At 48.5% G+C, this 10,313-nt stretch overlaps 2 protein-coding genes across 4 annotated transcripts; one reads left to right on the top strand and one right to left on the bottom strand.

Annotated features, from left to right (window-relative positions):
- The first annotated feature begins 2,517 nt into the window (after positions 1-2,517).
- On the top strand, positions 2,518-6,753 carry LOC120707594 (probable beta-1,4-xylosyltransferase IRX9L). Of its 2 annotated transcripts, XR_005689037.1 has the most exons (5): positions 2,562-2,906; positions 3,087-4,054; positions 5,119-5,368; positions 5,797-6,223; positions 6,321-6,465. XR_005689037.1 is itself a non-coding variant. In XM_039992522.1 (4 exons), the coding sequence occupies exons 2-4, from the start codon at positions 3,135-3,137 to the stop codon at positions 5,965-5,967; spliced, it is 1,341 nt and encodes a 446-aa protein (XP_039848456.1). In that variant the 5' UTR covers positions 2,518-2,906; positions 3,087-3,134; the 3' UTR covers positions 5,968-6,753. The 2 variants fall into 2 exon arrangements, 1 of the variants encoding a protein (XP_039848456.1); XM_039992522.1 differs by having other exon boundaries at positions 2,518-2,906; positions 5,797-6,753.
- On the bottom strand, positions 6,456-8,691 carry LOC120707595. 2 transcript variants are annotated; one of them, XM_039992524.1, is made up of 3 exons: positions 8,252-8,690; positions 7,098-7,881; positions 6,494-6,965 (listed from the first exon to the last, which is right to left on the bottom strand). In XM_039992524.1, exons 1-2 carry the CDS (start codon positions 8,606-8,608, stop codon positions 7,141-7,143), a joined length of 1,098 nt encoding a protein of 365 aa, XP_039848458.1. In that variant the 5' UTR covers positions 8,609-8,690; the 3' UTR covers positions 6,494-6,965; positions 7,098-7,140. The 2 variants fall into 2 exon arrangements, with proteins under 2 accessions (XP_039848457.1, XP_039848458.1); XM_039992523.1 differs by having other exon boundaries at positions 6,456-7,881; positions 8,252-8,691.
- Between the last annotated feature and the right edge of the window lie 1,622 nt (positions 8,692-10,313).

The raw sequence follows: 10,313 nt of genomic DNA, 5'->3' as shown, positions 1-10,313 counted from the left end.
CCTCTCCGGCCGGCGGGCCTCCACCGCCGGCAGCCGCGGCCATCGATGGCCTGCAACTTGGGCTCCTCCCTCGCTCGCCGTCTGCCGTCGCCCCAGCTCGCTAGTGGGCCTCGCCCTCCTCCTCTCCGGCCGGTGGGCCTCCATCGTCGGCAGTCACGGCCACCGATGGCCTGTAGTCCGGGCCATCTCGTCCCCTCCTCCCCCCTCGCCGACCTCCTCTCCTCCTCATCCACTCTCTTCTTGGAGATCTAGAACACCGTACCCCCCTTCTTCCTCCTGTTCGGTCGGTGGTTGAGAACTGATGAAGATGCTGCTTGATTGTTAGTGCCTGAGTCGGCACTAACCTATGGGTTAGCCGTGTTGATGGGCCGGTACGGCACGACTAATTCTTAGTAGTGTCGTGTCTGGGTCGGCGCCTAGGCACGCAATGCTGGCACGACACGACACGACTAATTAGTCGTGCCTAATCGTGCCGTGCTTAATAGGGTTAGGGTCGGGTCGTGCCGTGCCGGCTCATTTGGCCGTCTATAATAGAGACTAGTGGTGGAGGCAGAATTGAGTCTAGGAGTATTTAGTCTTAGAGATAGAATTGCCTACGAGTTGTTAAGAGGTGTGACATGCACCATCTGTCTCCACGTGCTTCAACACACAAGCACTTCAACAGTCCCTGCTGACCGCTCGAGCAGTCCTACGCTACGAGAGGGCCTCAAGCTTACGTCACCGGGTGCGGCCCACTGCAGCTACACCTAGGGCTGGAAACGAGCCGAGCCGAGCCGAGCCTGGCTCGGCTTGGCAGTTTTGCGAGCTCGCCGAGGAGGCTCGGCTCGGCTCGAAGCCGCGAGCCTGGCACAAAATATATATTATGCAGTTAGTATATGATTAGTGCATATATATATATATATAAAGCGTATACATATGTTGAAAGTAATCAATAAACAATAATCATGTTAAGCATAGATATAGATTAATATTGATATTGTCACACCACAGATTAGTGTTAGAGTGTTTTAAAATAACTTATGAGCCATTATAAGTCTCAGTGGACTGAGCTCGCGAGCCGGTTCGGTTCGACTCGTCATTTTCACGAGCCTGAGAAGTAGACTCGGCTCGACTCGTTGGAGGCTCGCCGAAGCGAGCTCGAGCGGGCTCGCGAGCTCGAGCGGGCTCGCGAGCCTCGAGCTATTTTTACAGCCCTAGCTACAGCGACCGACCGCCGACGAGCACGCGTCAAACCGAGCAGACGTGGCCAGCCGCCGCGGCCCCATCCGCATCCGCCAGCTGGCCGCCCCGGGGCTCCAAGTGTCAACCCTCACGCGGGCTGCCAGGTGCGACGCGCGCCGTCCGATCGGCGCGGCGGCGGCTCCGATGCGCGCCACGTCGCAAACCGGCGGCGGGTGGCGCGTCGCTCGGGGTCCTCCTCGAGTCCTCGCGACTCCACCGTCTGCCTCTCTGCTGTCTGGTGGTTCGAAGCTTACGCGGTTTTCACACACAGCCCCCTGCGGTTAAGTTTTATTCGCGAGAGATTAAATAAAGACTTTGCTCGGAAGCTTTTCGGTTATTTCTTAGAACGCACTTAAAGCAAGGTTTTTGGGGTCCGGTGAGAGGGACGCCAATTCGGGTATCTTTAAGATTCCCGCATTGGATGCGTGCAGCACATGACATGGATTGATGGTGGTTGCCATGTGAACAAATTTTTATGTGCTCAAAGAAAGGTGGTATATTGTATATTGGTGTATCTCACATGGATGGAGAGGAAAATTTTTCCATCTTGCCATGTACTAATATATGGTAGGATGTTGCAAACGAGTGTGAACAAGGTCATAATGAATATCTTTTTGTGATTATCACAAGTAGTGATACATACTTGCAAATGACAGAGCAATGCTTTTAATGTTGTAAATGTGAGTTAGTTCTCGTATAAAAGGATGCCTTCGCAATTTCGCTACATGAACAACTTATGCCCAGGTTCTGTTACACACCGGATTTGTACTCAGCTCGATTCTATTGTAACTTCTAAAACAATATATTTTTTCTTCGTCATTGATAACGGTAATGAGAAGTTAGAACATTTTGCCATCTCTTATGATATTGATTTCTAGTTAATAGTGCAAAACATCTCGTATAGACGAAGAATTCAATGTGAATAATACTAGAAATGTACTCTTCAAAAGCATGTAAGGCCAGTCTCAATGGGAGTTTCATGGAGGGTTTTATAACATTAAATACTATCACTTTTGTTGACATGGTAAAGAGAGAAGATTAGAATTTCATGGGATGTGACACAGTTACCTAGTTTTCAGTCTAGATAGCTGTGTCCATGAAACTTTCACTGAGACTGACCTAATAAACTTGTGATTTTTCTCAAAAGGAAATTTATTCCGAAGAGATCAAGAGTACCCAAGTCTTTTCCTTGGCCATACCGCATCGAACATGCGCCACAAGCACTGTCCACCCTATTGGAGGCATGGCTATCAGCCTATCAATGATGGGCATCCTAAAATACCGGGATCACAGGGGTTTAAATGCAATGTGGGCTCTCGTCTTCCTCACCTTCCCGACGGCGACCGGGCCGCCATACCCTCCTCTCCAACTCCCTCTTCTCTATCTCCCCTCTCTCGCTCTCTGCCTCACCAACCCCTACCTCCCGGGGCGAATTCCGAGGCGGACGCAAGAACAGGGAAGTAGCCATAGGGAATTGCCTCATGAGGTGATCCGGCACGCCCACGAACCCCGGGCTGGGATTCTAGTTCCAATCCCCTCCGCGCCGGACGGGCGCGCCGCCACCCGGATCAGGCGTCCTCGCGCCATCGACCCCATCTCTCGCCCTCCCGTCGCCGTCTCCCCGTGGCGGCGGCCTAGCGAAGATCCGCCGGCGCCTTGGGATCGTTTGCTTCTCCTTTTTGTCGGTGAGGAAGCCCCTATCTCGCTCGAATCGATAGTTCGTTTTTCTTCCGTGGAATTTGAAATCTTCCTTCCGGGAAGGATGCTCCGACCCGTCCATTTTGTTTTGGATTCATGTGCTGCGCCGTGGAGTGCGAATAGCTGGTAATTTTTTTTGGTAATTTTGCTCCACGTTTGGTGCGCAGCTGGACTCCGGTGCTGTACATGCTTGACGCTGGTGCTGAGCTTTTGCAATGGCTCGAAGGAATGCCGGCGCAATGCCGCGGGAGGGCTCGGCGGGGTCAGTTAAGGACTGGTCGGAATTCGACCCCTCGCCGTCCCCCAAGCTGGCGTACTCGCAGTCCTACGTCGCGATGAGGGGCCTGTTGACGTCGGTGGCCTCTCTGGACCCAATCCTGATGTCCAGCAGCCTCAAGTCTTTGTGGGGAGCTTTGTCGTCTCACAGGCACGCTCGGTCCTTGGAGAGGCCAAAGTACAAGGGGGTGAACTGGAGGAGGCCCATGGTCCATCTGCTTGTGTGCTTCTTGGTGGGAATTTTCATTGGATTCACACCACTCTTCTCTGTTGATTTATCGAATAAGATAGACTCAGAAGATGAGATGCTTCCGTTCGATGGAGATGTGGTTGACAGACAAATGCTGGAACTTAAGAGTACAAAGTTGGAACCGTTTGCGGTGGAGACTGAAGCAGTCGAAGAACAACAGGTTGATGAGAGTCCTCCAGTTCCCGCAATGTTGGATGATGAGGTGGACTTCATTGAAGCCTCTCATGTCGTATCTTCTGTTAATGACTCTGACATTGTTGTGAGGAAGCAGCTGATAATTGTGACAGCAACTTCAGTTCGCCCACACCAGGCGTATTACTTGAATCGTCTGGCACATGTGTTAAAAAATGTGCCACCTCCTCTTCTGTGGATTGTGGCGGAGTGGCCATATCAGTCCCGTGAAACAGCGGCGATCCTGAGGTCTTCTGGGGTTATGTACAGACATCTCATCTGCAACCGGAACACCACAAACATAAGGAAGATTATTGTTTGCCAAAAGAACAATGCAATTTTTCATATAAAGAAGCACCGCTTAGATGGTATAGTCCATTTTGCTGATGAGGAGCGAACATACTCAGTTGATTTATTTGAAGAAATGCGGAAAATCAGGTGAAACTTCTGTGCTGACACTTTCTTTATGGTACAAAAATTTATAGTATTTCTGTTTATCGAAAAATCATGGATTGATTTTAGAATGATGGATGATCTGAACATAGTTTGGTTATGCATGGTTTACTGATATACTGTAGTCATCAAAATGTTTTGGATTTATTGCTTGCTTACTTATGCTTTCCTTTTGTGATGTATATTGCCTGTTGATGTTCTAAAATATTTAACTGCCTGTTCTGTAAACCGTATGCTCGTTCATATACTAGTTAGTAGTTACTTTAATGATACAATCAACTCTGCTAAAAAGATACTTTTCTTGAACCTAAAGGTATGCAGTGTATTGGTATGAATGGAGATGCATTTAGGTGGACCTAGGACCTTGATGCAGGGATCCAATCCTTCCTTTTTGGTTTTTTTGTTCCACTTTTATCAAGTATTCCTTTCCACTAACTTTAATTTTATTTCTGTGTGCTCTGGTGCTTGCTAGAGCTATAGATTTTTATAATGCCCCACCATACTAAAGCGTATTTTATTTTTCAGAATTTTAGTAGGAAACAGAGCTTTCTCCTCTTCTTTGTACACTAAATAAAAGCTTGCTTGATGATTACTTTAGATGCTTTTGAGATATTATCCTACAAAGCGTATCACTACTTTAGTCATTGAGCTAACTGTGTTTGGTGTGAAGATGTAATGTAGTAAAACATCCTGGTCCAATCGTTACTGAAAATTATGATAGGTGTCCAACAACTGCGCGCATTAGAGTACAGAGCAACTTGAGATTCCTGGCACGAAAGGAGACTAAAAACTCCTACTCCGTATATAGTTTTAACAACTGTCATCTTAGAACGTTAAATGAGCTGTCACCTCCTCAGTCTTGGATTATGTTATCAAATCATCTGATGATGTGGTGGTGTTGCGTGGGAGAGGGGTTGTTGATTTTTTATATGCAAATATATGTTATTTGATACACAGTAATACTCACTGTCACCACTTTCTATGATAATTTTTCCTCTCGTAGTGACAATCGAGAATATTCCCTCATGATTTTGTGCTATATTCTGCAGGCGATTTGGTACATGGCCAGTAGCAATACATGTTGGGGCCAGGTATAGGGTGGTTTTAGAAGGGCCCCTTTGTAGGGGTAGTCAAGTCACTGGATGGCATACAAATCAGAGAAGGGGCGTACCTCGTCGGTTTCCAATTGGTTTCTCTGGGTTTGCTTTCAACAGCACTATACTTTGGGATCCCCAGAGATGGAACAGCCCCACTTTAGAGTCTATTATACTCCATTCTGGTGGCAGAGGTGGCTTGCAGGTGATTTCAGTTTTATTATTTTCAGAAAAAGAAAAACAAAGCAAACGACTATATTGTGGTTTTCCTGATAGAATCAAATCCACTGTGTTGATGTTATCTGCCTAAGTCTAATCCAGCAGATCATGCTATAATTTGAGTATCTTTGTTGAATGGAGCTGTAATATAAAGACGAACTAGGCTCAGTGAACTATTGATCGTGAGATACAACCTATCAAGATAAACCACAAACCAAATGTAACCATTTTACCATACTCTAGAGCAACATGAAGTTATAGTGCTGTATCACAGGATCATTTCATCAGTGTAGTTTGCAGCAATGAATTATACGCAGGTCTGGAATAAAACTAGTGTACACAAAGATGCCTTGTTAAAGCGCATGAAGAAATCATCTATACACTGATGGTCTGATGCATACTGTGGCATTGCAGGAGTCACGATTCATTGAGAAGCTCGTCGAGGATGAGACTCAAATGGAAGGCCTCGCGGACAACTGCAGTCGGGTCATGGTCTGGAATTTTGACCTGGAGCCTCCCCAGCTCCACTACCCTACTGGCTGGCTGCTGCAGAAGAACCTAGATGTCGTCGTGCCTATAACCTAACCGCATTGCCGCTGCCCTTTTTGTTTGCGCCTCCTAGTGTGGAATGGTGATGATGCCTTCCTGAACTTGGTAGCGTCCAGGATCATGCGAAGCTGCTCTGCCAAGACCCTGGTTCGAATAATGTGATGCTAGTAACAACAGTTGAAAGCAAAGAAGCCTGCCTGACAAAAGAAAAAAATTCTTTCTCCCCCGCCGCGCTGCATTCTTTTCTGTGTTAATTCTTTCTTTCCCTCCATGCTCCTCAAGCTAGATATAGGTTTGTACATTTCCTTCCTTTTTCTTTTCTCTTCTGTTCTATTCGTTACATACATACATGCATACATATATTCATTCATACACATACATCGATACAGATTACCTTACAGATGTAAAAGAAGGCAATTTCGCGATACGGATGATGTCGCATCTTGCGTTTGGCACGGGTGGTTCGATTCGTTGTTAGGAGACAATCAATCTGTCGATGAGCATATCAGATAAGGCAGTTATTGTTTGATAGCAGATCAGAATTCTTTTTCTTTTTTCTTTATGACACTGATTAGTAATGCCTGCGTGTATCTTTTCTGTCGTGAATGAATAACCTCCCACCTTTTACATTCCTCAGCCAATCACTAACTACACAGAGAGCATTGCTCAAGAGAAATAGCTTTACATCTAAACATATATTGTTCGCTTTGCTCCTACCAGTTCACATTCACTGCAACCACATATATTTTATCAGCTGCACAAGGAAGCAAAGCTTCGCACATGCATAAGCAGGGGCAAACCTGATCCTGCCAAAAAAAAAAAGGTTCATGAAGAATGCAGCAGCAGATCCCCCTGATGCTGCATTTTACAATGAAGAATGAAGACGTAGATAGAGCTGATGTTGCAGGTACCCTGCCCGAATTGATTGATCTTCTCCACGGCTCCACGCTGCTGCTTCTTTCTGTTCCGTGGTTTCATTTGGCTGCTGCCTGCAGATGAATCATGTGTTCCTTCTGACCAAATTCTGCGACTGCCTGTACATGAGATGAAGGAAATTTCATGGTCATAATGCTTCCTTTTCTGCCACAGGGTCACCTGTACTATTCTTTCTCTGAATTCATGAATAAGCTAGCCACCACAAACTATAACACAAGATACGTACAGACCTGCCACAATGCTGCACAACCAATCACTACCAATGTTACTATGTTAGAGCAGCCTGAACCATGACCCCAGGAACGGGAAGACTGCCACCAACAAGCGCATCAAGATTGGTGCCTGCTTGTACCTGGTACCGCCCAGTCGAGTTGTTCTTGGCATTCCTCGTTGTCGTCTTATTCTCATCCTTGCTGGGGGAGCTCCTAGTCCCTGTCCTGCTCCCCTGCCGGCAGCAGCAGTATCCATCTCCTCCTCAGTCACTGCAGGTCGCGGTCTCTTGCTGTAATCAGTGTTGCCATCTGAGAATGAGCTCCCCGTCCTCCTCTTCTCCTGGGTGGCAACATTATCGTCATTCAGTAGTTCATCCCATCCTCCAAAGTTGCCACTGCTTTTGTTGCCTTCGCCATTTTCACTGCTGCTGCCCTTGGTGCTGTTATCAGCATCAGCGAAATCATTAGAAACCCATGACTGGTAGTTGTCCTGCCTCCTCCTCCTCCCTCTCCCCTCATAATAGCTGCTGCTTCTGCTGTATCTGTTGCCTCGACCACCTGTTGCAAAGTCGGTGGAGTCCTCTGGGTAATCTTCTTCTTCCTCGTCATCGTATTCTTGGAATGGCCCCCTCCAACTGTCATCGCGGTTGCTTCTTCTCCTTCCCCATATGGCGTCGAGGAGAAATGATATGGCTGACTGGCCAAGCGGGATCGCCATGGCCATAAGGAAGGCCTTGGGCCCTGTTGCAACAAGCATTGACACCAGCATCACCGGTAGCAGGAACCCGTATGTTTTAAAGACCTAGGCATTTAGCATAGCAAAGTCGGGCATTCATCAGTTCACTTACTACAACAATGAAGCATGATGATTGATTGATCGACTGCAGAACTGAAATCCCATGCTGCTTAATTACTGACGGTGGGTTAATTGATTGTACTATCACTAGTTGTCTGTTGAGTTCCAATAACAGAATTATAAGTAACGATTTGATTTCGTTCTACTAGGGGAAAGAAATATAATTTAATTCCTCAAAAAAAAAGACGACGATTTGATTTGATTGCAGGTAGGTTCTCTAGTTGCATGTACTAAACCAGAAGGAAACACGGATCTGTCAAGATTCAAGCACGCAGATAAATACTAGCTAGAAATTGAAATCTCGTACGTAGCAGACCTTGGAGAACCATGGCTCGTCGAACAGCTCCGCGGCGCCGCCGAAGCCGGGGAACGCCTCATCCTCGTCCTCGTAACCGTCCTCCTCCTCCAGAGAAGAGTAGCCGTACTCTTGTTGGTTGGGCTCGGGGTCGGACCACCACTTCCTCCTCGCCGCCCTGCTGCTCGTGCTCGCGGTGGCGCCGTCTCTTCCACGGTCACCACGAGCGTTGCCGTTGGAGAACCACCAGCTGGAGTAGCGGCGGCGGAGGGAGGAGGCGGAGGAGAGTGGAAGAGGGGTCTTGCCTGGTGGCGCTGGAACCGGCGGCGCAGGGGCAGCAACTACTAGCAGCCGCACGCCAAGGCCAACGCCGAGCATCTCTTCCTCATTGCATTGCCTGCCGCTGCCCGCCGCTCAGCCCTGGGACAGACAGAGCTGTCCAAAGTACAGGGAGGGCCCGGAGCCCGGAGGAGATGGGGAGAAGATAATCTTGCTTTTTTTTTTTCTTTTCTACATTTTACTTGTGAATTTTAATATAACATTTGGACGAAAAATTATTAATAATAAATTGATAAAAAATAAAAATAATAAAAATATGGATTCAAATTGGGAAAAAAAATAAACGGAAAGCATTTTTTCCTTATTAAAATTTACAAACATTCAATGGTGAACTGACTGGAGAAGTATTAGTAAATAAAGCTTGACCTAAAAACGAAAGATAAGAAGCACTGCCTTGATTTTGGATCGCGTATGTTTTGTACGTATTTGTTTTTTCCTCATCCTGATTAATAGCACATAAAAGCGTGGCACTGAAGAGCTGGAGTAAGTAGTGGCTACTAGCGAGCAACACGATTCACAAACCACACACACATGTTTTTTTTTAGGAAACACCCACATGTTGAGTTGTCGACACAGGCCGGAACCCCTGGTTCGTGGAGGCCCGTAGCGTTGGGCCCGAGTTCCCTGCCATGAACTGGGCCTGGAGGCCCTGAACTCTCAAGTCGGTGCCGCATCGGAGTTGGATTCAGGCATTCAGCCATTCTGGGAACCGGGGCCCTGTTTGGTTTAGAGTAGTATTACTAGCACGAAAAAGAATCTTGTATGCATAAAGTATTAAATGAAGTTTATTTATAAAACTTTTTTAATAGATGGACATAACTTTTCGCGACGAATCTAATGATCCTAATTAATCCACGATTAGCTACATTAGAGCTACAGTAAACATCGTCTAATCATAAGATCAAAGACCTTATTAGATTCGTCTCATGAAGTACCATAGGGCTGTGGAGTTGGTTTTGTAAATCACCTTAATTTAATACACCTAATTAGTGATCAAAATGAGCTACAATAGTTGTGGTACTAGTGCTACGTGAAAACCAAACACGGCCCGGGAAGCTTCTGTTCTGGGACTGAAATCGGAGAGGAGGACAAGGCACGGCGGCCGAGAACTCGCCGCGCTTCCTCAACGCCCTCCTGAGCCTGCCCAGCCGGCACATGGCCAGTTGCCCGCTCCACATATATATACCGCGGCGGCGACGCCTCCTCATTCGATTCCGCGTCGCGAGTTCGCAACCGCTTGGCGGAATCGGAAGATGGCGCCGCCCTTCGCCGGCCGCTCCAGCAAGCGTCCCCTCGGCATGGTCGTCTACGCCGCCGCCTCCGCGGCCACCAAGCGCTCTCGGCAGGGCGAGGAGGAGGAGGCCTCCACGTCGTCGTCGTCGACCTCCTCCTCCGCCAACGCCGCCGCTCTGTTCCCGCACCGCGCGGCGTCGGCGCCGCCGCCCTTCGCCGACCTCGAGCCCATCAGCGCCGTCCCGATTTCCGCCGTCCCGCCCCAGCAGCTCCCGCGGAGGCCTCCGCCCGTGGCCGGCAGGGAAGAGCCGCCGTGCCTGCGCGAGCATCTCCTCAAGGGGCTCGGGCTCCGCGCCGACCTGCCCGTGCACATCATCGACGACAAGCGCCTGACGGGGCACCGACCTGGACCCGCACCAGAGCCGGCTCTGCCTCCCGAGGGACGGCGCCGTGCACCGCCTCCGCCCGCTCCTGACCCCCGCCGAGCTCCACGCCGCCAACCTCCTCTTCC

This window comes from Panicum virgatum, chromosome 5K (assembly GCF_016808335.1).
Source record: "Panicum virgatum strain AP13 chromosome 5K, P.virgatum_v5, whole genome shotgun sequence".
Classification (NCBI taxonomy): Eukaryota; Viridiplantae; Streptophyta; class Magnoliopsida; order Poales; family Poaceae; genus Panicum; species Panicum virgatum.
This window is presented reverse-complemented; position numbering and strand designations above follow the sequence as displayed.